General features: G+C 41.2%; 2 protein-coding genes across 6 annotated transcripts in view; both read left to right on the forward strand.

Moving 5' to 3' along the window:
- LOC121934963 (cytochrome c oxidase assembly factor 8) overlaps positions 1-27,864 on the forward strand; it is a 723,331-nt gene that overhangs the window by 392,420 nt on the left and 303,047 nt on the right. The window lies entirely within an intron of this gene.
- The window catches only part of MARK3 (microtubule affinity regulating kinase 3), a 95,803-nt gene that overhangs the window by 47,808 nt on the left and 20,131 nt on the right, over positions 1-27,864 (forward strand). For all 5 annotated transcript variants that reach the window (XM_042475801.1, XM_042475792.1, XM_042475817.1 and 2 more), the window contains 4 exons: positions 1,670-1,769; positions 2,081-2,193; positions 5,683-5,836; positions 10,220-10,437. In XM_042475801.1, coding sequence (XP_042331735.1) covers positions 1,670-1,769; positions 2,081-2,193; positions 5,683-5,836; positions 10,220-10,437 — 585 coding nt within the window. The remainder of the gene's footprint in view (positions 1-1,669; positions 1,770-2,080; positions 2,194-5,682; positions 5,837-10,219; positions 10,438-27,864) is intronic.

The raw sequence follows: 27,864 nt of genomic DNA on the forward strand, positions 1-27,864 counted from the left end.
GCTGCTTTAAAAACCTTTCTTGGTCAAGTAATTGATTAGATATACAGTGGTGCCTCGGGATACGAAATGATCGGGTTACGAAATTTCCGGGATACGAAAAAGTTGGATTGGCAAAAACTGTTTCGGGTTACGAAATATTTTTCGGGTTACGAAATTCATTTCGGCGCGAAATTCAAATGCTGCAAAGTGCAGCTATAGGCTTTCCAGTGCTAACGGAAAAGTGTTTCGGGTTACGAAAGGAATGGCGGAACGAATTAATTTCGTAACCCGAGGCACCACTGTATATCTTTTAAAAGCCAAGTTACTATGAATATACAACTATTTCATTTTAAGACACGAATAGATTATTAGGATAGAATCATCTAGTATAAGGGTGGGCAACTATGGCAAGATTTCTAGTGCTGATGAATCTTACCTTTTTTGTGTGTTTTTTGAAATCAGTTTATTTTTTATTTCAAACTTTAATAAAATATTACTAAATTCAGTATAACGTTGATATAAAAAATTGCATTCATTAAGAATCCTCAGCAAATATTAATCATCAAATGCATAATACAATAAAATAAATTGCATTCATTAACCTTAATTCTTGGGGATTTTAAAAAAACCCATAAACTTTACTTTGGGGAAGTAGCACACTTGGTGCAGAAGTGGCTAGAAGCTGCTGTTAGTTTTCGCTTGCTGATAAACTAATAATCCATGGATCATAGAGATATGGGGACAGTTAAGAGGAAAAAAAGACTTTCCAGTTTTAAGAGTGGTAAATGGTACCAACATTTTAAATAGTTTAACAAGATAGACTCATCTTTAGACACACAGAAGTAATTGTTTTCATAGGCGTAATTTATTTTTTTCCTCAGAGTGTGACATCCTTTTCTAACTGAGCTGTACTAGCTTGCAGTTTACTGCCAAATTTTAGCAACATTTAAAAAATTTCTCCCCCCCCCCCCCATGGATTTGGGAGGAGGAGCTGTATTTTATCCACTCCTGCTCTAGTTGGGATATGTGATTGGTGTTAAATGAGCTCATTCATAAGTTGCTTTGAGTCCTATTTGGGAGAAAGGTGGGATATAAATTAATTAAATGAAATAATTTCAAAAATGGTAGCATTATAGAGTAGTGGAGCTGGTGCAGCTGTGAAGTACCCGGAAGGCCAGGGGGGCTGCTGCAAGGTGGGGGAGAGCCTTTTTGGTCCTTCCCCCAAAAGCCCTGCCTCCCCACACTGGCTGACACCCCAGGTGGGGACACCAGTGTTATAGAGCAAAGCACCAAAGACAAGGTGGAGGTAGATAAGAGGAAGGGGTGAGACTGAAGTTAAATGAATGCAGGAGCGCCCTTTATTAAAGCCAGACTCTTGTTCTATTGCTATGGGCAGCAGGGCTCTCACTATTATTCCTTTGCTTTGCTTTTCCTTGCGGCTGCTGAAATTTATGGAGCTGTGAGTGCTAGAAAAAATAGTATTGGCATAGGTTTCAAATGTGCAGTTTAAAATATATATATATATATATAAGATGATGGCAGTATGAGTATGTAGGGGAAAGCAAGGGCCACTGTCTTCATCTTTGATTAAGCCAAACCTCCTCACTATACATTACTTGGTTTAAGTTGACCTTTACTATAGATTTTTTGTTTTGTTACTGCTATACTGAAATCAAACTTGTCTTCGCAGCAAATCATGAAGGATAGATGGATCAACGCAGGGCATGAGGATGATGAACTTAAACCTTTTGTTGAACCAGAGTTAGACATCTCAGACCAGAAAAGAATAGGTATGTGCTGACTGGAGATCATTGGTATGTGTGTGTTGTAGAGATAATTGGCATAATGATAATAAAATAATTGGCATAGTTGTGTATGTTATGAACCACTTCATTTTACATTCTACAAATTTAAATAGACCTTTAGCCCTCACGTTTTGTTCCATGCCAAGAGGTTACATTTTATTTGTTTTTACATTTCATTTGGACACTAAATATAATAATAATAAAATGTTTATTTATATTTCCTGCGTCTCCCTTTGGATCGAATATGAACTTTATGTAATAAATTAATAGGTCAGTAAACTTTCAATTTATTTTAGACATTATGGTTGGAATGGGATATTCTCAAGAAGAAATACAGGAATCTCTTAGTAAAATGAAATATGATGAAATCACTGCTACGTATTTGCTACTAGGAAGGAAATCATCAGAGGTGAGTAAAATGCATAAATATTGTGAACTAATTCCAGACATTCAGAGGTTCAGTCCAGTAAGATTCGTGCTAATGTGAGAGGGACAGTAGAGTTGCATTTGTGTCTGTGTTGTGAATTTCCCATATGCCACAACCAAAGGACTGATTAGTTTTATTCCAATAAGAAAAAAGATTCCACCCAAACATAAGAACAATTGCATATTCCAGCTTTAAAAATTCTGGGTCTAGTCTGCAGGCTCCATCTCTCAGCCATTGCAACCATAAGGACAACCGATTGATTTATATTACCATATATATTCTTGGCCTGCTCCTATAAGTGGCATACACTGACTTTAAATGTGGGGTTTGGTTAGAGGACCCACCACAGATAATAAAAATTGTGAATGCTCTCTTCACTATTAAAAGTTTGAAATTACCTCAGATTAACCGAAGCCAGGCCAAGAAGCAGTGCCAGGGTAGTAGTGCAGGCTGAAAGGCTCGGGCATTCTTCATGATTTGGTGATCCTTCTCTTTCTTTCCAAAGGTGGAAGCTGTGGCACACATACTCTCAGCAGGAAGAATGTGCCTCTAGGCTTGGGGCTTGCAATCTGAGCATTAGTCTGTACTCATGCCCCTCATGTCTTATGGAAGGGAATCCCAGCAAGTACCTGTCAATTGAGGCTTTGCTCTCTTCTGCACACACCCAGGCACTCGGTGAAATTTCTTTCCATGAGGCAAAGGTGTGTGTTTGTGTAGAAGAGAGTAAATCCCAGTGGCCAGGCTTTTGGTAGGACTCTTTCCTCCCAGGAGCTGGGGTGGTAGGAGAGTTAAGCCATAATTGACAGTTGCTTGGTGGGATGGGGTTTCCTGCCATGAGGGGTGGGAGCAGAGACAAAAGCCCAAATCAGAAGCATCAGAGGCACATCCTTTTTCCTAGGAGCATGTGGACCATAGTTTCCACCTTTTGAAGAAAAGAAAAAGAATTGCCAAAGCAGGAAAATGCATGCCTTGTGCTTTGACCTTGCTGGCGCAGCCTGGCTGCAGTTGGTTGAAAGCAAAAAATAATTAAATGTTTATAGGTTTTTGTGGGTTTTTCGGGCTATGTGGTCATGTTCTAGAAGAGTTTCTTCCTGAATTTTGCCAGCATCTGTGGCTGGCACCTTTTTCCAGTTCACTATGGAAAAAGAAAAGGAAGGAACACTGCCATTCTTGGATATCCTAGTCATCCGCAAACTGAACCAACATCTGGGTCACACAGTATACAGAAAACCCACACATACAGACAGATACCTGCACAAGAACTCCAACAAAAAAAGAAGCACAATCAAAACACTGGTAGACCGAGCAAAACGTATCTGTGAACCCATTTCTTGAAAGATGAACTGAAGCACCTGGACCAGGTTTTACAGGCTAATGGTTATTCCAGCTCAGACATCAGAAGGGCTGCCAGGCCCTGGAAAACCCAGAGGAGTGAAGACAAGCAGCCACCCAAAGGGAAGGTATTTTTACCATACATCAAATGAGTCACAGACAGAATAGGCAAAATGGTGAGGAAGCACAACCTTCAAATGGTTTACAAACCAATCAAGAAAATCCAGCAAATGCTTCGCTCAGCCAAGGACCAGAGACACCCTCTCACAGCCGCAAGAGTTTACTGCATACCATGTAGCTGCAGACAAGTCTACATAGGGACCACCAAACACAGTGTGCAAACAAGAATCAAGGAACACGAGAGACATTGCAGACTGGGCCAGCCAGAAAAATCATCATCAGCAAAACATATCACAAACCATCCTGGGCATAAAATACTGTTTGAAAACACTGAAGTTCTGGACCATGCCAACCACTACCATGTCAGGATGCACAGGGAAGCCATTGAAATCCACAAACACCTGGACAATTTCCACAGAAAAGAGGAAACCCTTAAAGTAAACAAGGTTTGGCTACCAGTCCTGAAAAATAGCAAGATAAAGACTCAACAAATGCAAATGAGAAATCTCCCAGCAGACAATGAGCACTAATCAAGCAGACACTAACCCTCCTTTGCAGACCCTCCCACCCTGAGGCCTGCCATTAGCAACAAAACAATACACATGCAAATCACTCTTGCCTTTCCAGGTCACACAATATATATACTTAAGTCCTTTCCAGGCAAGCATTCTCTGAAGATGCCAGCCACAGATGCTGGTGAAACGTCAGGAAGAAACTCTTCTAGAACATGGCCACATAGCCTGAAAAAAACCACAAAAAACTATGGATGTCGGCCATGAAAGCCTTCGACTTCACAATTAAATATTTATTCGTTTCAGTTGGCAGAATCTCAGATCTGCTGATGTCAAACCCACAGATAATGAGGGCCCCCTGTGCAAGGTTTTTCTAATCACTTTTTATTTGCAGTTCTAAGATGTAATTACAGAAAAGCATAATATCGGTATTATTATTATTATTATTATTATTATTATTATTAACCTTTGTTTATAAAGCGCTGTAAATTTATTTTGGGTATCAGTCCAAACTTCAAATAGAACGAACTACTTTGGAATATTGGGTATCAGAAAAGAGACTCTGATTATTCTGGTCATTCTCTATTTGAATACTGTTAAATCTGACCAAGCAAGAGGTTGAAATAATTTGATAATCATAAATAGTAACATGGCTTGCAGACTTGTCAAGAAAGAGATGATAAATGATGCATATTCAGTATTGACATTTAAATTGCTGTGGTTAGTAGTAGATGGCTGCAGTTCATTTTGAGTGAGTAGTGTGCGCATATAGCAGTATTTTATATTGTGAATAGCTGCAGGGCAAAGAATTTTTGACAGATTGTTGTAGCTCTTGTTTAGAAACATCCTTTTATTGATTACATTTCACCCAGTTCATGAGACATGTAATACATCATTCTTTTTATTGTTTTTGAGCTCGAGCAGCACTACATACATCTTGTTCTTCAATGTGAGAAAAATAGTATTCAAATATGAGCATCCCTAATTTTAACCTTTTTTTTCTCAGCGAGTCAGCAAACTGGAAAGATAATAAAGTATATAATACCTAGGTATATAATTTGCAGCATCTCTCAGGTTTCAATGAGAGGTTTCTCCTGAGATTTTAAAACTGGTTTTGTTTGAAGACTATCTTGAGATATTAGGTAGTTCACAAATCCTCCACTAAGCTGCGGCTCTTCAATGCATTTTGTTGCCCATCTTAGATTTCAGGGGCAAAGACTGATCAGTTACCTTGTGTTTCAAGTGGATTTGAAAGAATATGTTACATGGCCTCATTTTTATGATTGCTGTTTTGGGCAAGTCTCTTACCAAATATGTATATACTACCCTTAGCACACTAATCTTTCTATTCAAATCTGTAAAGTTGCAGTAGTAACAGGTTGAATTGCATTATGTCAGAGATGGTAGTTCTTTAGACGCATGAAGTGTTGAGTTGTACAGTGTTTATTATATTGCCACATTCTGGACTAGAATGCTGTTACATTTATCCTGTCTGCTTATGTTTTAGTTGGACGCAAGTGACTCCAGCTCTAGCAGCAATCTTTCACTTGCTAAGGTCAGGCCAAGTAGTGACCTAAACAACAGTACAGGACAGTCTCCACACCACAAAGTACAGAGAAGTATATCTTCCAGCCAGAAGCAACGACGGTACAGTGACCATGGTAGGTGACATTACACTGGCTTTGAACTTTTGTTGCAGAAATACACCTGATGATGTGCTTACCCACTGTGTCTCAGTCTCTAGAGTTACAGGATGATAATAATAATAATAATAATAATAATAATTAATAATAATAATAATAATAATAGTGTACCACTTTTCCAAAGATCAAAGCGGTTTACAGTCGATAAAACCAAGTACAACACATCTCATAAAAACCCATATTACAAATATACAATATATAACACTAAAAACTACAACACAATCATTCAAAGGGTAAAGCAGAGAATCGATGGCAACAGAATACACAGCTTCATTCTTCAGGGGGGAAGGCTTGACAAAAGAGAAGGGTTTTCAATCTCTTTTTAAATGTTACTAGGGGGGTCGTCAGACTGAGCTCCTCGGGAAGATTATTCCACATCCGCGGGGCCGCCACTGAAAAGGCCTTTAGGGAAGTGGAGACATATTTGGATGAAGGGACTTCCAATAGATTCTTCCCTGATGTTGCGGGGCGGATTATATGAGGGGATGCGGTCCCTCAAGTAACTCGGGCCCAAGCCATATAGGGCTTTATAGGTAATAACCAACACCTTGTATTGCGCTCGGAAGCGAATGGGCAGCCAGTGAAGATTTTTCAAAACAGGTGTTATATGGTCAAACCTAGATGCCCCGGTGACCAGTCTGTCTGCCATATTTTGTACTAACTGTAGCTTCCGAGCTTGGTACAAGGGTAGCCCCATGTAGAGTGTATTACAGAAATCTAAGTGAGAGGTTACCAGAGCAGGTACCACAGTTTCAAGGTCCCTTTGGCCCAGGTAGTTGGCCCAGGTCGCAGTTGGCGTATCAACTGAAGTTGATAGCAAGCACTTCTGACCGTCGCATCCACTTGAGATGTCAACTGCAGGGACGAGTCCAGAAGTACTCCTAAACTGCGAACTTCGTCCTTCAGGGGAAGTGTGACCCCATTCAGGACAGGTGGATAAATTTCCTTCCCCGGGCCTGGAGAACCTATCACCAGTACTTCCTTTTTTTTCTGGATTCAGACTGAGTTTGTTTTCCCTCATCCAGCCCATTACCGACTCCAGGCAGGCATTCAGAGGAGAGACGCCATCCTTAGTCACTGCATTAGTCAGAGACACAGAGAAACATATTTGGGTGTCATCGGCGTACTGATAACACCGCACCCCGTGTCTCCAGATGATCTCTCCCAGCGGTTTCATGTAAATGTTAAACAAAGTGGGGGTCAAAATAGCTCCCTGAGGGACACCAGATGTCAGTTCTCTCTTAGAGGAGCAAGTGTCCCCCAACTGTACCATCTGGAATCTACCCAAGAGGTAGGAACGGAACCATGGGAGCGCAGTGCCCCCGATACCTAACTCTCTCAGGCGTTCCAGAAGGATGGTCAATGGTATTGAAAGCCGCTGAGATGTCCAAAAGCACCAACAAGGTCACACTTCCCCTGTCGATGCCCAGACAGAGATCATCGATTAAGGCGACCATGGCAGTCTCAACTCCATATCCCGATCTGAAGCCAGTTTGAAATGGGTCCAGATAATCGGCTTCATCCAAGACTGCTTGGAGTTGGAAGGCAACCACCCTCTTGATCACCTTACCTAAAAATGGCAATAATGAGACCGGTCTATAGTTATTTCTCACCAGGTGGTCCAGGGAGGGTTTTTTGAGCAACGGTTTAACTGTTGCCAATTTTAAACTAGATGGAAATTTACCCTCCCTAAATGATGCATTGATTATGCATTGCAATAATGATGTTACAGCATCACCACCCTGGGTGGTCAGCCAGGAAGGACAGGGATCGAGAGAGCACGTTGTCCTCCTAACACTTCCAAGAAGCCTGTCCACTTCATCGGTATCAACAAAGACTTTATTAGAGGATGAAGCATGCATAGACAAGTCAATAGGAAGTTGAAGTTGGTGTTAGAGACCAATTACTTTTGTTGCCAATCCTAATAATACTATGAGACCGTTTCAAATATTCATGGCATATAAATTCTGAACTGAGCTGACATATAACCAAATGGATATCAAGTCTGTTCCTCTTGCAGAAAATCTGTTCGAACTAGTATAGGTTAGTATAACATATTGTTACTGCCCACAATGCTAATAACATAGTTAAGACCAGGCTACTTGTAATAGAGGTTGTTTCTTTAATAATAAGAAATTACTCCTCTTCCAGTTTTATACCTTACTTCAGAGGAATTTCCGCTATATAATAATAAGCTACAATGAAATTTTCTACCCATATAAAAGTATTGACCAAAGCTAGAATTCTATTGGTGCACAAAGCTAGTGTTTGCACTTTTTTTGATGCAGTGGTGGTAAGGGAAGGCAAATAGTGCCTGCCAACTCTTAACAACTTGTTTCTCTGTGCCTTGCTTTCTCAAGCAGTGTGCCCATTACCTTTTTCTTCCATCATTGTGGTTACTCCAGCATAATGTACCAGTAGGATTCTGGTCATGGACAACAGTTGCTCTGTGTCCTGATCTTTAGGGAATTATATATGTGCATTTTTTTCAAACATCTCTATGTGAGATTTATTTGGCCCAAACAAAAATATCTAATTATTTGTGGAAAAAAATGAAGGCTTTTTAGCACTTCTCAGTTCTCATTACATGAGGAACTTCCTAGTGAAAAGAAAATCTACTTCTCGTAGATTTGGTTTGCTACTGGTTTCTGGTCACAGTGACAGCTCAGGAACTTCCTTATTTTATACTGTCATTCTGATCAAGTCTTATTGACATCTTCAGTATGTTTCAAGTAGAACCCTCCCTTGGCCATCATTAAGCAGTTAATATTAGCCACTGGTAGCAGATGTCTAAAGAGTAATTTAAGTTATAACTCTTCTTGGTCTCAAATATGCTACTGAAATTTGCACTAATCTAGACATTACTTACAAGTACATTAGGGATTTTTTTAAATATAAATTTTAACTTAAAACATAAGATGTAAAAATGAAAGTTTTTTTAAAAAACAAGTTTTTGGTGTCGATATTGCGCAATCAGGTGTTAAACTGGCTTTTTAAATTTAATTTACCAGCCTGTTTTCCAAATAAAGAAAATTTAGAATGAGTTTTTACCCACTGTATTTTATTTATACTTGCTAATTGAAAACCTGTGGGCACTCTAAGGTGGCTGCCAAGAGATCATAAACATAATCCCAAATGAAACAATCTGGTACAGTGGTACCCCGGGATACGAATTGATCGCGTTACGAAATTTCCGGGATACGAAAAAGTTAGATTGGAAAAAACTGTTCCGGGATACGAAGGTTTTTTCGGGTTACGAAATTTTTTTCGGCGCGAAATTCAAACGCGCGGCTTTCCAGCGCTAACGGAAAGCCTTTTCGGGTTGCGAAATGCATCGGGTTACGAACGGGGCGGCGGAACGAATTAATTTCGTAACCCGAGGTAGCACTGTATCAGAATGAAAAACTAATGGTAGTTTGTGAAAGAGATAATCTGCAGTGTGACTCCCTCTGTTTGTCAACAAAAATGAATATATCACTTGCCAAGAAGCTTAGTTGGCTAATGAATTTTTTTATTAGTTAAATCATGAACTTGTTTTCCTTGTGTGTCCCTAGGCATTCATTATTGTCCTAGAGAGGATTTCTAAGTATCTTGCAAGAGGTCTTTCAACAAGCACCAAAGTTCCTTCTCTTAATCCTTCTTTGTGTGTGCCTTTTTTCTTTTTGACACTATTAGGTCAGCCTGTGTTTAAGAGAGAACTGTGCATTCACTAGTATTTCTTTCCACGTCCTGTCTCCTGAGGGAGTGTCGTCACTTCTGCATAGTCTGCGAGTTATGCAAACAGCAACATGCAGGCTCTTTGCCCAGTATGTCCTAATAGAAATTGGTCATCTTTTTGATCTGTATGCACTGCAGGGCTTAATCTCAACTTCAGAAAGGTCATTTTTTTCTTATGCAGTCTCTTAAAATCATCTTGATTTAGTTTGAAGTGAATAAACATTACAAGCTTTGCTTTTTATTTCAGTGCTGAGAAAAATAAAGCCTTGCAAAAAGTTATCTTTTGCAGGAATACCTTGATACCTACCTCAGTGTGATAGAAATAGCAGATTGTTTATGACAGTCTGAGTTAATTTTGTTCATTGCAGTAATTTTACATCTACACCTAAAATCATAGTGTAAACTTTATGAAGTTATTGGCCACTGTTGTATCTACTGTTCATATAATCACAAATATACTTAGTAATACATACTACACTAATAAGTGTTGAACTAAAATAGGGTAGCCTGGGTTTTTTTCTCTTTATAGTAAAACATTGTTATATTACTAGTCTTTTAGGTATTTGTCTTACGTTTCGAGTGATGTCATGGTAAAATAATGTGTAATAAATCTTGTTTTTTTAGCTGGTCCATCTATTCCTCCAGCTGTGGCATATCCAAAAAGAAGTCAAACTAGCACTGCAGATAGTGACCTCAAAGAAGAAGGGATTCAGTCACGGAAATCTAGCAGCAGTGCTGTTGGAGGAAGAGGAGTAGCTCCTGCTAGCCCCATGCTTGGGAATGCCAGCAATCCAAATAAGTCTGATATTCCTGAGCGTAAGAGAAGCTCTGCTGCACCCAGTGTAAGTAGACCATAAAAAGTTGGCATGTACATCTTTCTTTTCAAGTTAGCCTAAATTATCAGAAACAGTTTATGGAAAAACAAATGAAAATCACTCATTCAATCAGATGAAAATTTTGATTTCTTTTAAAAGATAACATATGTATTTAATCACATAATCCCCTAGTTTATTAATCTTGAAACTTTGGCTATAAACATTTAAGAGCTTTACTTAGACAAAAATCTGAATGTAAGCAGGATTGTGAGATCCTATTGTGTTTTTTCCTTCCATCTCCATTTTATTTCAGTAGTCTCTGTCTCTTGGCTAATTACGTGAACTCCTTTTTACTGTACAGTGGACTCTTTGTATTGGTGGGCTGCTGATCTGCAGATTTGATGGCCAATGGATCACAACACCCCATATTCTTCAGTGGTGGCACATGCTAACACTTCCATATGCACATCATCACCTTTGAATAATATGGGGTGCAACCATCCATGTTTTGTGTCATCTACCGGGGGAGCCCAGAACTGAACCCCCATGGATGGGAAGGGTCTACTGTGTCTGCAGACATACTTATACAAACAGGCACATTATCCTTAAACATTTCAACATATAGGAGCTTTATTTTTATTATGTTGTATTTCAGGAAAGTTATCACACTTTCAGAAGGACTAAACCTTTGTGTCATCTGCATTTCTTAGGAAGGCATCTCTATACTTAAGACATAGAGGAACTACATCTTAAACAATGGCCTGTTACAGACTGCCAAAATAAAGCTGCTTCGGGTCTCTTTGGAGGTATGCTGTTTAAATGACGCATGCACCCTAAGAATCCAGAAGCTGCACCAAAGCTGCCCTCCAGTGCTTAGGAATGGAGTGGGGCTTTGGCGCGACCTCCGGACTCTTAGGACCCATGCATCATTTAAATAGCATACCTCCAAAGAGACCCGAAGCAGCTTTATTTTGGCAGTCTGTAACAGGCCAATATAACTTAGACATGTATCTATTAAGTCTCATCTGTTGAGGAACTGTGGCGGGTTACAGACCGCCGAGTAGCGGCGGTCTGGCTCTACCTCCGCTTGCAGCGTCCGGGAACCGCAGCCTTTAAACAGCGCGGCGCCCGGATGCTGCAGAGAAGGAGCGCAGAAATTGCGCTCCTTCTCAGGCCCCGGAAGAGGCGCCACGAGTGCCAAAGGGCACACTCGCTGTGTCATTTCCGCCGTGCAACATGCGGATGCACAGCGTCCGCTACGTCAAAATGACGGCGGCTGTGTGGAATGGCCGCCACCATTTGTCACTGACTCTGTCCATGATAGGGTAAGGGGCGTCTGGAAGAGACGCCCCTTTTCCAAAATGGGACGTCCTAAGGACATCCTTTATGGCGGTCTGTAACCTGCCTATATATATCTAAATAGGCATCTGTAGACACACTGACATTTGGGGGGGGGTGTTAAAATATCCCTGAGCAATGTTATACCTAGAACATCCATTACCGTCAGAATGAGAAACATTTAGGATAGTCTTTTTGAGAACAGAGATTCTCTTACCAGCATGATCTAGCTTTTTCAGCATGGTTTGATCAGCTGTCACCTTGGAAATACATAGCTAATCTATACAGCAGCTTTCTTCATGTGGCAGAGGCTGAAGTTCAGGTCACATACCCCAATCTGTCTTCTCTCAGCCTGTTGTATATCAGTTGGCAGGTCTCATCCAATAAAATAGTCATTTAAAGCTTCTCATTTATGTAAACAATTAGTCCCTTCCTTAAAGGTGATGCAACACTTCAAGTACAGTTGGCTCTTGGCTGCCTTTCACCAGATTACATTAGATATCTGGCTACCTCTTTTTGTTATAGGTCAATTCACTGTTTGTACTAGCTTAGAATTGTTTATACATTCCGTCCTCGCCTTACGCGGGGGATCCGTTCCGGATCCCTCCGCGTAAGGCGAATTCTGCCTATGCTCGAGCCCCATTGGAAACAATAGGGCTCATGCGCGGCGACGCGGGCGCGCGTGGGGTGCAACAGGCGCGCGCGCCCATTCAATTGAATGGGATGCGCTGCCCCGCACGCGCCCCGCAGCTTGAGCGCATATGCTCAAGGTCGTGTATGGCTCGCCCACGTATGACGCGGACGCACTGTAGTTACATTGACCATGTCCAGAACTAGGCTCTTGGTCATACATACACACACAGTCTTATGCTTCACAAATATACTATTTATGTTTCTAGGTTTAACATTTTGTATATTGGAACCCAAATAAGTGTGCAGCCTGTATCAAAGAAAATACTGGAAAATAACTAATAACAGCCACAGAATTCTCAAGACATTATTTCCATGTAAAGCCTATTCCCCTCCCTCCCCAGGACTGCTTCAGGTCCCAAAATAGCTTTAAAAAAAAAGAAAGAAACTAGAACTGAAAACTCAGTTGTTTCCTTTTTAAAAAATATTTATTTATTTGAAAAGAATTTTTTTGGCACCAAACATGATCAGAGACTTCTATAGTAACATTTTAATGGTAAATATCACCCAAGATGCCTGGAGATTCTATTTGCTATTTTTTCCAGGAACTGAATTATAACCTGGGAATTGGAGATGTGGCTCCATAAGGTCCACAGAGAGGGCAAAAAAAGGCCCCCTGGGCCCCCAGACGTTGCCCACCCTTGTTGTATGGTATGTGTGGATGTTCTGACCTCCTCCACCACTAAGAACTGATAACAAATTTTGGAGGCATTGGTATATGCTCATTGTTTCCTGGGGCAGGGATTTATGTAATTTATTTACAGTCATCCCTCCATATTTGCGGATTAGATATTTGCGGATTTGATTATTCACGGATTTCATTAATAAGTTCTCTCTAGGACTGTCTAGGTTCTCCAGTGCAACTCTGTGGTCAACTTTAACTAAAAGTTGCACTGAAAGACGATTTGTAGCTACTCCAGTGCCATTCTATGGTCAGTGTATGTTGGACATTGACCACAGAGTTGCACTGGAGGACCTAGAGATTCCTAGAGAGGTGTCCTCAGGTAAAAACAGTGTTTTTGTTATTTACGGTTTTTCCATATCCATGGGGGTCTTGTTCCCCTAACCCTAGCGAATATGGAAGGACAACTGTATTTGATTTATATTCCACTTTTATCCCATATGAGATTAAAAACAACTCCTTGACTCAGAAAAGTTGTTTTACAGTACAGTGGTACCCCGGGTTACGAAATTAATTTGTTCCGCCGCCGCTTTCGTAACCCGAAAAGCATTCGCAAGCCGAAATGCCATAGGCGCTAATGGGGAAAAGCCGCGATTTCGTGCGAAAAAGCGCCGAAAAGCACCAAAAAATTTTTCGTAACCCGAAATAACCTTCGTAACCCGGAACAGTTTTTTTTAATGGATTTTTTTCGTAACCCAGAAATTTCGTAAGGCGGCGCATTCGTATCCTGGGGTACCACTGTAATATTTTTTACGACTACTCCCATGTTTTCTCCTATGCTTGCTGATTCATGCAAACTTTAAGAATAATTTTCTGGTTATAGTGAGTTTTGGTAACCCTTTAATTGGATTTGTGATGCTAAAAAGGCAAAACCTAAGGACATCTGGATCTAATGATGAAATGGGGAAAGTGAGGCTCTAACAATACCATTGGACTGCAGTAGCCATCATGCCTTACCATTGACTATGCTGACTATTGACTGATGATAGTTGCAGCTGAGGAAATTCCAAAAGACCATATACAGTATTGTACTTACAAAACTTCTATAGTCTACTACACTATTACTGTACAAGTGAAAATTTTGTTTCTATTGTGAGATAAAGATACTTACCGTAATATAAGACTACAGCTTAGATTTTTTACCCTTGGATATAATGTTGGAATCTGCTGGAATCTTGTATTGTTATCTGTTTCAGTTACACACACGTGACATTTTAGTATGAATGAGTTGGACCATATTTCCTGATTTCATCTACCATCTCTTTTTACCTTCATAGTCGTTCTTCATAAACAAATAAAAACTGTCTTCTTTTTAGTAACTGAATAGATAGATTCATATTTTGTATTTTCAGATTGGCTTTAAACATTGCCTTTAAAATTTTCAGTTCTTATTCTGGCACTTGGGGTTTTTTGTATGTGTATTGATATTGGTAATCAAAGTATGCGCTTCTTTCATGATGTCATGTGGCATTGGCTCTTAGGACATCTGATCTTGTTTGCTCAGGATTACAGCTCCCCTTTGTTTAGCTCTTTGCCATCTTTTAGTTTTTGCATTTCAGTAGTTAGCACTACTCAAGTAATCAGATATAAAGCTGAAGATATAAAATTGTCTGAAAATATTAAACTGCCTAAAATTTATCCCTGTCGAAAATTCATTTTGCTAGTTTTGGCTCAGCTCTCCAATCTTTTATGGTCATTTTGAGTCCTTATTTTGTTCTTTGGAGTATTAGCTACCCTTGCTAATTTGATATCATCTGCAAATTTAATAAGTATTCTCCCATACCATCATTCAAATAATTTAGAAAGAAATAGAACCATACCTTCCTGGGGGAGAAGCCTGAGGAACCATTGATGAACACTCTTTGGGTTCAGTCCGTCAACCAGTCACAAATCCAACTAATACAGGCGGGTTACAGACCACCCGTTCGGGGCGGCCTGCACCCGCCCATTTCCCCGCTGTATCGAGGCCTCTGAGGCCCCGATCTGCCGCTTTGCAGGCCACGGGGAAGCGGCAAAAGGCCTGGAAAGGGGTGTCCTTGGGGCTTCAAGCCCCAAGGACACCCGGCGACGGCGGGGAGGAGAAAGGGGCCGCTTGGCCCCTTTCTCCTCTGTGTCGCTGGGCGTAGCCATGTAAAGGCTGCGCCCAGTGACGCAAACCCCAGAAGGAGCTCCGCTTCGGAGCTCCTTCTTGCACCATGGAAAGGGCGCTCTAGGCGCACTCACGCGGCGCAAAGACGTCACGTCTGCGCCACCTCGTTTGGAGGCAGCGCGGTCATGATGTCGTAATTGCTGCGGCCGTGTGGAACGGCTGCCGCCATTTTGTACGGACTGGGTCCGTATTAGGGTTAGGAGCGTCAAGAAGTGATGCCCCTTTCTAACCCTAATACGGACCCAGTCCATATTTTCAGGCCCGTCTGTAACGGGCCAATGTATCACTATAATAAGAACTGGAAATAAATACGCTGTAAGGTGATATAGTGATTTTATTGAATGGAAATATTAAAATAAAGTTTTTTTAAAAAAACAACTAACCGTAACATTGTATACACCACATTTTATCACGTTGTGTAAGATTATTATGGGGGAACCTTGTCAAAAGCCTTAATGAAATGAAGGTACTACAGGATTCCTCTAGCAAACCTGAGTCATTAGGCGTTTTTCTGACTTTCTCTCAGTCTGTTTTCCATGCTTTAGGTTATGGATCTCTTCACAGGTATGGGCAACCCTGACATACAGTGCTGCTACTCCTCCTTTCTTGTTTTGTTTATTTCTTTGGATTAGGTTATATCTCAGCTAATTCATTCTAAACATGAGACTCATCTCACTAGTTTTCAGTGATGTCTATTAAATTATATTTTGCCTTCCTTGTTAAGTCAAAATTCACCTTTTTTGTTCCCCATGGTCTGTGCATAAGTGTGTAGACATCTAAGTCAATGGGTCATTCTCTCCAGCTGCATTCTTCTTGTTTTTCTTCCCACTGTAGGGTCCCTGTACTGTCAGCTCCATTCCTCCTGTACCATTGCAGCTTATGACCCCAGAACTTGGTGTCCCCCTGCCCTCTGGAATACTGTGTCCCTCCCCAACCTAACTCTGTTAGTGAGACTCCTGCCAAATATAATCTTACCATCTGCTGGAAGGTGCAGCACATCTCTTGCCAAAAGTCCTTCAGGAAACATTTGTTACTACAGGGATCAGAAGGGAAGTATAGTGGCTGGTGGATTTGATGTGCCCTGGTAGCCTCTCTGATACATCATGGATCTTCACTATGCCTCTTGAGTTATCCTATTAGTTCCACACACTACTGCTTCTGTATACCTTTGCTGGGAATCACTTAACACCACCAAATGTCTCTTCCTTGGGAACAGGGAGAAGCATCTTCCAAGGCTATTTCTTTCCATGGTCCAGAAAACCCTTCAAAGTCACCACCACACTCTCCAAAACTGAGGCTTTTATCCCTGTTCTTGAAACTCATACACACGGAATAAGAGGAGAGCTTGACATTCGTTATGTAGCTCCAAACTCACAGCATAGTTTCTGACAGTTCGACTTCTGTGTGCTGCGTTCATCTGCTTTGTGTGTTTAGGAATTGTTTTCTAGAGGAACCCTCTGTCCATCACCCTTCTAGGAAAGTATATGCAAAATTGTTTCAACTACCCAGATAAATTAATGTGTAGATATATGTGCCGCAAGTTGCCAAATGTTTCTTCCAACAAGACAACAGCTTGCATTTGCAGCTGGCGTAGGCCTCCAGATCTTCTGACAAGAAAATAATAATAATAATAATAATAATAATAATAATAATAATAATAATAATAATTTTTTTTATTGTTTAAAAATACTCTTTACATACATATATAGACTCTCATTTAGGCTAATTACATAAGTCAAAATAAGAAATATAGAAAGAAAGAAATAAAAAGAGAAGCATGGAAAAAAAAGGAAAAAAAAACAAAAATAAGGAAAAATAAACAAAGGGAGAAAACAAAGAATGTAAAAGGCATCATCGATGGTGTATCTCAAACATAAGCAGTTCAACAAATCAACCATACAAAATAAAATAAAGCTTAAATTGACTTGAAAAATGAACAAATAGAAAAACAAAAACAATCAGTCTTCCAGTTCCGGATCCCTCAAAGTTTTATATTGCTTATTTCGGTCTTTGTATATCATATCTGATACATCTATAAAATTTCTTATTGCACTCCCTCCGCTTTAACTCATCTATTCCTTACCGCCCCACTCTTTAAAGCTTTCTTTTTCCATACTGTTTAGCTACAAGGTACTATGGATAGCCATTGCGGCCTTTCGTAATTCAGATTTATTCTATTGTAGCTAACATGCTCTGAATTACCATCTCTTCTATATTTAACATCAGGGGAGATTACCACGCCTTTTCCATCCGACCTTTCATTACTGCTTAAACTTAAATTGTACATAGAATGTTGGATCGCTACCAGATCATGTCCAGCGTTCTGACAATAATTAGATAGAGGTAGCCATAATGCTTCATTAGTTTTGTGCTCATATTTAAACAGGAGCCTTTTAAACGTGTGGTAATCATATCCAGTCTCGACACATCCAGTGCTTTAGTCAACCATTCCTCTACATCATTTCATCCCTGGCGTTTTTCCAATTGCCTGGCGATTCTAGCCTTGGCAGTTGGTAAGTAAGTAAGGTACTGGCTTCAAATACTATCCTAGAAACCTCTGTATCAGTGACAATGTTTACACAATAACGGTTCTCGAATCTAGTTTAACATTTAGATGATACATACTTTTTATTCACTTATATACCACAACCTTCCGATGTTTGTATTAGCGGAACAGGTCCACCACATGGGAGAGAAGGTTTCCCAATGGGTTACCCACAAACACACCAGCCAACACTCTGTCATCTCTGGTTTTATTACATTGGTGGCAGTATTCTAATTGGGGGGAGATACCATCTGTGTACATCTTTATATAAGTTATCGCGATATCCACAACACGCCGGATGAACTCTAAATCTTTGCCCCACAGCTCTTGTTTCCCATCTTGTAGTCCTGGATTTTCTAGATACGTAACAATATTTTTTGCCCATTCGGACCATGCTGGATTTGATATTCTTCTTTCAACAACATCTATTGTTCTTTAATTGACAAACCTTATGTATACGCTTAAGATATAGCCCCTTACGAAATACTATGCCTACGCATTCATTAGAATATAGTCCAATTCTGTTTTTTTTTTTTTTTCCATAGTTAATTACCATCTGTCAGATCATCCTGTAAATCTCCCCACAGAGTTGTCTATGTGTGAACGCAGCTACGTTCTATTCGCCACCCGTCCTGTGTCATTTTGCTCCCATGCATTTTCTATTTGGTATACCTCCAACTGCACATGGACACGACTAAAGCTTGTGTATTTTAGGCTCTATCACCCCAGTCTATAATTTAGTGGACTCTTCATGAAAAGCTTCCGTGCGGAGATACCCTAACCGGTGATTGTCTGTAAATTGTCCCCTTTATATTAGGTCCAAATTCGCAATAAAAGCCTTCTTAATATATGGTCATATGAATATCTTTATTTTGTGTTAGTTTACCATACCAACAGGTTGCGTCCACCCGTATAGAATGGTGAAGCCTTCTGCCAAAGTTAGCGCAATTTTCAGTAGCCAATTTGATCCATCTCATATCCAGTCAGGGGCAAGTGCATGAAAGTATAGTCTTAAATCGGGAGTGAAAGGCACTCCTCTTTCCTGCCATCACCATTAGCTTATCTTCCATTTTATTCCTTGATTTCCTTCTATGACCAAATGATTTCTGTAGATCCGTTCCTCCATTGTATTGAAACTGTCTCATTTAATATCCCACGGTAGATTGTTGCGTAATAATACATAATTTAGGTAGAAGACATATTCATCTTTACTTAAAAGCAAATTTTTCCCATCAAAGTAATTCAATTTAGGTCACCCCTTTTGTTAGCAGTTTCTTTTTTATCTCCTGCCATATGCTCTTATAATTGTTTTTCGAATAGTTCAGAATTCCGATTTAGTGACTACGAATAGACACTAAATACTTAACTTTTTTCTGTATTTGTATATTTGTTAGCTCATTACAATTTCTTTTTTCCTCCGCGTCTAATCAGTGTTAACAATGCTGTTTTATATTTGTTTAATTTCTATATAAGGCCCAGCCCCAAGTTTCCATACTGTTCAACTTAAGTTCAATGCTTTAGAATAAGTTTTCAAGGGTCCTTCTGTTATAATGCTACTAAAAATCGCGGCCGCAATACTGCCATAATCTTGGTTCAATTGCCTTTTTAATTTGCATAGTTCACTTGTAATTTGGTTACTCGCTCATTTCCTTATCTTCGTACATAAGTGTCGCTAACACATGATAAATAGAAGCGGAAGATGACGGAACAACCCCTGGCATCGTCTCCTTCTCTATTTTAAATTCTTCTGTTTGTGGGGATGGCATGTACTTATTAATTTTGCTTTTTGGTCCTTGTATATTTTGCTTAATGCCAAAACGGTACTATATTGTCTTCCCAAATCCCACATGTTCTTTCTATCCAAATAAGTTTCCAAATAAACAACCAATTAAGTTAGCGAAGGCCTTCTTCCTCGCCCCGCGGCTGAAAACAAAGTGGCTGATTCCTTTTTTCCCCCCGGATTTTTTCCAGATATTCATTAAAGTTTATATTGTTCTCTGTGTTGTTTTGTATGTCTCTTTGGGAGGAAGCCACATTGAGTTTGATGAATCCATTTTTTCCAAGTTTTTTAGTTTTATCTGTTTTTAGTCCTATTTCACGATACTAATAATGCAAAAAATTTTGTAGTCACTGTCAGCAAAGGTATTGGTCTATAGATGCTTAGACCTGTGGTTTTATATGTGTTAGTATCCTTGTCCTCATGTCGTATCACCAACCACACATTAGACTCCTTCCATGTATCGGGAAGCCCCGCAGTGTTGAGCTCATTAAATGTTTATTTGGAGTGGTGCACATAAGCCTCACAAAATTTCTTATACTAGCCAGCGGGAGATATCCGTCAGGAGGCCCCGGGGGGATTTTTCCATTTATATCATATTACATTAATTTCATTTTCTTTTTTTTTGTTTTACTCTCCATTAGTGATAGCTCCGGTTGAGTACGTTGTTTCCGTTTCACTCCTCTAGTAGGTTAATTTAATAAGTTTGTCTAAATCCGCCCAAATATTTCGGTATCTCTTTAGCGCCCCTTTCCTCTCCCTTCTTGTTGATTTTTATATAGTTGCATTTTGATCAGTATTTTCTGACGATTCTTTTCTCGTCTTTCGCCATTCTGTGTCGGTTTTCGTATTTCTCTCTCCTTTCGCTTCTATCCCTGTGGTTTTCCTTTTTCCTTCTACCCTCCCTGACTTCCTTGCACGGTAGCTCCCAACCTTCATCTTCCCAACCGCCCCCTCCCTTTTTGTTTTTAAAAATTTCATCTTTCTTTTCGTTCCTCTCTAATTATCCTCGTCCCGTTTTAATTGATCCGCTTTGCTTTTTCCGCACTCTTAGTTGTTATCTTTTGAGCCTGTTTGCTTTTGCCCCCAGATGCCCTATCACGCTCTATTTATTTTCAACTCAGTTTTTTCCTTTTCCTGACTTTCTTCCGCAATCTTTGGCAAACATCCCTCTAAATCCTTTCTCTTTTCTTTTCTCCCCGTTCTCATTGATGACCCTAATCAACTGGCTTTTTGAAGCAATCCCAGATTCTTTCTATTGTATACTGGGGTCCGCTATTCTCTTTGAAATAAACTTACATTTGTTACTCCTCTAAATTTGTTTCTAGAATTTTCTCCTCCTTTAACATTCTCATTTATCTCCAAGGACAAATCCCCTCATACAGTGGTTTATTTCCTAATACTACTTGATTGTGATCCGTCAAGTTATTCACTTTTATTCTACACGTCATCTAGATTTTTCAATGTAGGAAATTTTTGTAAAGGAAGAACATATCAAGTCCTTGAGGCCGCATTGTGAGGGGCTGAAAGACAACATGTTAAATCCACCCTCAATGTGAAATTCTCCTCTCCCCATAGGGCTCGATGGCAGAAGTATCTTGGAATCAAAGAATTATTAGGCAGTTTCCCCTTCGAATTTTGAATTTATCTTTCTTTGAATTGTCTGTCGATTGTGTGATCTACTACCCAAACACCGAGATCGACTCACCCACATACTATACCCCACTACTACCGCCGTTCCAATCTCCCATATCGATCTGCTGATCAAATCCGGTTCCTTCTGTAGTTCTTTACTCAAAAGCTGCTTGTGGAGAATTTGCTTATTCTGTAGTGGGCCATAGATCCCCCAGAACATCCAAAGTTCTCTTACCTATCCTGAGCATTTAGTTCAATCTCTATTCCATATATCTCCCGTTTAACGTCTTAATATGTCCATGCTGAATTGATATTTTTAAACAATAAAATGGCCCACCTGCAACATGCCATATTTTATTTTTTTCTTTCCTGAACTATCAATGCTTACTTGACCCAATTTTTTGGATCCTGAATATATTTGGTGTCTTTTAATTAATCTGATTCTGGGTTCTGTATAAACTAGCTATTTCACTCTTTTCTTTTCTCTAATTCATGAAAAATTTTCCGTCTCTATGTATGCAGAGTTCATCTCCCGTCACATTCCATGAGAGGATGTCATCTTTGTTTATACTTATCCTAGTTAGCTGGTTATACGCCTGATTTCGTCTCCTGCGCCGAGTTCCCTCTTACCGCTCTTTGCCCCGCTCTGTCTCTGTATCCGAACTGGATATCGCTTTGATAAAGATCTCCCTCTGCATATTCCTCCTCCAACACCCGCTCCTTTCTCTCATCTTGTAAAACTCTGCCGCATCTATACACTGTCTTCTGCCAGTATCAAGGTTTCTTTCTCCTCTCCTTCTGGAAAACCGTCATCTTTTCGTCACTTTCTGGCTTTCTATTTCCCCCCGTCCTCCTGTTCCGTCTTCCTCCTCTCTGAACAATTACTATATAGAAAAAAAAAGCTTAGCCGTATCGGTCCGATACATCGAACCTTCGTCCCTTCTGCTTCCATAAAAAAACAAGATACCCTCACAGAGGTTCCCACCTGTATCTAATTCTTCCCTCACTTGTACACTACAGCCTCGGTTAGCTAACGGTAGGCTTCGCTCCTCTCCTTAACGATTCCTCCGACGGCACATCTGTAAAAAGTTTAATTTCACTCGCGCTACCATCATATTGTCCACATTCTTTCGTATCGTAACTCTTCTTGGATAGACCTTAGCTTGAACTCACCCTTACATAAAGTACACCACGACATCACTGGAGCAGATTTCGGTTTCTCCGCTGACCAAAACAGTAGAATTAATGCGAAGATCTTGTCCACACTAGGCGTCCACAACATAGTCTGTTGTACTCATAAGTAAGTTCAGCACCAGCATTGGAATAACCTGGTCGATACAAACTTTTCGTTGAAGTTGTTTCTTAATCCTCGAATTTTGATAGCATTTTGTGTCCTATCCTGCTGGCCTCTTTCAGGCATCTGAAGGGTTATTTCGCATGCTTTTTGTTGTCTTTTCCGATCCTACGAGTCTTTAGTTGTTAGGGAGATGTAAGGAGGGGATGGAGAGTGCTCACAACTCGATGGCAGGTTCTTGGGAGAGGGAGGGTCTACATGAAGATCGGCGCCAATCTTTTGGGGTGGAGTGCGGATGGGTTCTTCATATCATGGACACTCGGATGGGTCGCGGGATCTCAATAGTAATTGTTTAAGAGGGATGAGGGCGAGGGAGGAGAAGAGGGGTGAAGTGATGTGAGAGCGGGGGAAGGGGAGAGAGGGAGAGTGGGCAAGGGTGAGTGAGGGGTTGGTGAGAGGAGGGAGGGCGGGAAGGGTGTGGAGATAGGAGGGGGGCGGGGGGAGGTGCGGGGAGAAAGGCGTCATCGATTCAGCTCGGAAAATCGTGCGCGTTTAAATATCATAGACCCTTGAATCTTTAAATCTCTTGTCTAACCATGTGTCTTCAATTCTTTGAAAGAATAGCCTCGTCCAAAAATTTTACTATTAGAGTCCGGTGTCTTTAGTGCTAGGAGTCTAATGGAGGGTCGAAGAGGAGGTATGGCGGCCGGAGTTTTGGGACATGTGTGAGGGTCTCGAGTCATTAGTCAGATGGGGTCGTCTTGGAGGGTTATCGACGCGGTAATGGATCCTTAATGTCTTCTGTGGTTCCTCTGCGTGAGGGCTTCTCTTTCCCTTATGGCCATTATCCCCCTTGTTAAGTCATGGTATATGTTGTGGTAAAGCATTTTACTCAGTATGATTAATCGGTCTGTTATTTTTGTTCCTCTTCTACAATAAACCCAGTGCCCTATTAAAAAAATATCTGCTTTTTTTTTTTCCTACTCCAGACTCAGAATATTCACTCTTCAACCATGCTCTAATGACTCAAATGCTCTAACTAAGCAAATACGAATATAGAATGTACATATAGGTTTTAAAAAAGGGGATCAAAGTGCAATAATCCATTGTCCAACAGTTGTGCCACTATATCCACTATTCGAAACCAGATCACCTATTCTACTGCAGTACGAGAGCAGTGTACTATCGACCTTCGTTCCCACTGGGTGGCACGATTTCGTCTGCTGGGAAGACTCCGTACCGGAAGAGGCTTCCCTCTTTCTACATATATTCTACTCTCCCTTCCTTTGATCTCAAAGCTCGGCTTCTTCCTCTAGCGCCGCTCCTCCGCCCATTAATAACTAACCCAACACGAAACTATACACACTGAGCTACTCGCCTTCACTACACTCTCTCCGTGAAAACTTTGAAACGCTGACTGGTTATTTTGCAACGCAAAGGTAAGGGCTTTGGTTTACTACCCCCCTCTCCTACTACTAATTTAAATTTGACCCAAAATAAACTTCTACTCCCGAATCAGGAGCTCTCCTCCTCGCCGTTGCTTCCAATTTTAGGTCACCAGTCTTTCTTTCCAGTCTACCTAACCTTCCTTCCGCCCTTCGGCCCGTGTGTCTCTTTTAGGCTGCTTCCGGTCCAAGTCCGCTCTCCGCTTCTCCAAGCCGCTGCTTCATGTCTCGTCCTCGCGTTACTCGTCTGCTTCTCGGCCTCGTACGCGTCGGCTTCGCGTCCTCGTTATTCAGTCGCTGCTTCTCGTCCTCGTTACTCGTACCTGCATCTCGTCCCTCGTTAACTCGGTACACTGCTTCTCGTCCTCGACTACTCGTCTGCTTCTCGTCCTCGTTACACAGTCTAACTTCTCGTCCGCGGTTACCACTCGTTTAGCTATCCTAGCACACTTCAACTCTCTTTAACAAAGTCTGCTTCTGTAGTTTCAATTCATCGTATCTCTCCTCATCAAGGTCCAATCCTCCAGTCCTCCATCTTTCTCGCTTACCCCGAGAGTCTCCCCTTCTCCTTCTGAACCCGGCTTCTTTCTCGTTGCGGAGTTTCCCCTCTGCTTTATTTCCCTTCTAGGTCTTTAAGGTCTTTAAATCTCTTCTCCGCTGAACCTCTGATTGTATTCTCCTTAATCCCCCGGTTCAGAGCACCAATCTCTAAGTCCTGGTTCCCTTTTAAATCCGCTTATTTACCATAGGACCCTTTAAATACTCTCGGGCTCTTACCGCAAATCTTAGGATTTGGAAGTCCCCTGGTGCGGTCTTTGCTCATGAGGATCTTTTATTTCATGCTTCTTCATAAGCTTTCTTGCCCCCAAAGGGGTAGGAACCATGCGGAGTTTGCTGCTGCGGTTTTTCTAATATGGTTTCAGCCACCACTTGCGGCCGCGGCTCGCCCTCCGTCCCCGAGGAATTCTCTCCCGGACTCCTCCAGCTGCCAGGGGAATCCAAAGAAATCCTCCCAAATGGAGACCCCGTCGGGCTCCGTCCGGATCCCCTTTATCGGGGGGATATTTTAGCCCTTTCCCCTAAAGGGAAATTGGGTCTCTAAACTGGCTAATCAGCTCGCAAATGGTGCCGCTTTGTCACCCGCTTCTGTGACTTGCGACTTCTTACTCCGCCATCTTCCCCGGAAGTTCCAATAATAATAATAATAATTTATAACCTGCCTTTCCTTGTGTTGGATCAAGGTGGGTAACAGCATATTAAAAAAGAAAATAATACTATCAAAAGTATTCAAATTGGTCCGAAGAGAAACAATTTAGGCACGCGGAGAGTGAAATTAGGGGATCAATTTGGGAAGGCCTGCCGGAAGAGATCTGTTTTTATTGCCTTCTTAAAGGCCTCGAAAAATGTTAGTTGACGGATCTCATCCGGCAGATTGTTCCCGATTTTTGGAGTGGCACAAGCAAATGTCCTCTGGGAGGTAGTTACTAGTCTAGTTCTCTGTGACTGTAGTAGGTTCTTCCCTGAGGACCTAAGAGTGCCGGTAGGATTATATGGGAGGAGGCGTTCCCTCAGGTAAGCTGGACCCAAGCCATGTAGGGCTTTATAGGTAATAACCAACACCTTATACTGTGCCCGGAAGCTAATAGGCAGCCAGTGTAGGGATTTTAAGATAGGCGTGATAGAATCAAACTTGGAACTCCCTGTCACCAAAATGGCTGCCATGTTTTGGACCAGTTGCAGCTTCTGAACGTTGCATAAGGGTTGCCCCATGTAGAGCGCATTGCAGAAATCAAGACGAGAGGTTACCAGCGAATGTACAACCGTTTCAAGGTTTTCCCTTTCCAGGAAGGGGCGTAACTGCCGTATCAGCCGAAACTGATAACAGGCACTCCTGGCTGTCATGTCAATCTGGGATGACAGGTGAAACGACGAGTCGAGGAGCACCCCCAAGCTACAAACACAGTCCTTTAGGGGAAGTGTGACCCCGTCCAGTACTGGAGAGCTTATCATCATTTCCGGATTAGGTTTGCCTATAGCGAGTACCTCCGTTTTATTTGGATTCAATTTAAGTCTATTTTCCCTCATCCAATCCATTGCTGACCTCAGACAGTCATTCAGAGGAGAGATGCCATCCTTGGTCACTGAAACAGTCCGATACATGGAGAAACAAATTTGGGTGTCATCAGCATACTGATAACACCCCGCTCCATGTCCAAGATCTCACCCTGATAAATGTAGCAGAGAGATTGCAGGTTACTGCAACAACTTATTTACAATCCATGTTTGTCATCCTATATAGCACTAGCATTCCAGGCCGCCGCCACAAAATGCACCTTCCTTCCATTCACTGAGCTCCAGAGACTGAGGCATTAGATATATAGAGCTAGCAGATACTAGCTCCACCTCTACCAAGTTAATGACTCCTCTCAGCACAAGTCCTGCTCCCTTAGACTTCAAACCACACAAAATATCAGTATTGTAATATGTTATGCTATCTAAAACAAGAACAGCCCAGGCACAAGCAAACCTTTAAAGAGTTCAGCCAAATAATCAGCCTTGACTCCATAAATACAGGTTTACCATCTGTTGTACATCCATTTTTTTACTGAGTTGGAACCATTGATGCTTATTGACCAACAGAGTCTATTCTTGACATGCGGTATCTCTCCAGAGTTTTTTTAAGGGTGGGCAGAGTTCTTTACTTCTTTTTAGCTGAGAAGTGATAAGGATTGAATATGGACATTTTTTTCTTGTAAGGCATATGCTTAGAGGAGCTTTTTTGGTTTGCAACCATTAGCATTTGTCATCTGCAGCTATTAGCAATGTTAGTCAATATGAATTATCTATATTCCAAAACAGTTTGCCACTGAGTATCAATTGTTGAGAGGTAGCAGTGCAGCTGCATCCTCTGTATTATTGTCATGGTTGTGAACTGCCTAGAGCAGTGATGGCGAGCCTTTTAGGGACTGAGTGCCCAAACTAAAAGGTGGTCTGGCACCAGCTGTTACATGGTGCTGGTGGTGGGACTTCTGCCCTCTGGGGCCAGGACCTCCGAGGTGGGACTTCTTCCCCACATCCTCCCGGGCCTTCAACTACCTCTCCAGAGACAGCTGAAGGCCCAGGACGGCTGGAAAGAGGAGAATCATGTGTGTGCCTGTTCCTCCTCTTCCCTGCCCTGAAAAATGGCTTTGCATGCCATCTGTGGCATGCATGCCATAGGTTCGCCACTACAGGCCTAGAGGAACATGAACACAACAAGAGGCTCCAGTGGATGGCCCTGTGCTCTAGCAACCTGAGCTGCTCTCATTTTAGGCAGTATATAAGTTACTGTAATTTTAATGCCATTTATGTTTCTGCAGTTTGTCCTGTCCTTCAGGATTGTCCCCTGAATGGATTGAGAGCAGGTGTCTGTCTCACACTTACTTCTTCACTCCCTCCTCACCATGAAGGAAAGCAGTGGGCAAAATTACAGATCCCACGTTCAGATTAAGTATAATATCACTTTGGTTGTTTACCTCTCTCCAGCAGTAGAGAGCATGTGCAAACTAGTCCAAGGCTCAATCTTGCTTCTTCTCCCTCTCCAGGAGGGACAGAAAAGTAAGCCTTTTGCAGGCTCAGTTGCTAATACAATAAATAAGTGTGGTAGTAAAATTAATTAATTTGAAGCTCAAAGTAGTTCAGTAAAAGACAGTTTTGAAAGCTGCAAGATTTCAATCATCTTGATATATTTAGACAAGATAACAAGCCCCCAGTGCACCAGATTCTATATGATCTTGGAAGCAGGTTCAGCCCTGGTTAGTATTTGCATGGGAGACTGCCAATGAATACCAGGTTCTGTGGGCTATATTTCAGAGGAAGGAAAGGAAAAAACCACTTCTGAGTATTCCCTGACTAAGGAA

The sequence above is a fragment of the Sceloporus undulatus genome, chromosome 1 (genome assembly GCF_019175285.1).
Source record: "Sceloporus undulatus isolate JIND9_A2432 ecotype Alabama chromosome 1, SceUnd_v1.1, whole genome shotgun sequence".
Taxonomy (NCBI): Eukaryota; Metazoa; Chordata; class Lepidosauria; order Squamata; family Phrynosomatidae; genus Sceloporus; species Sceloporus undulatus.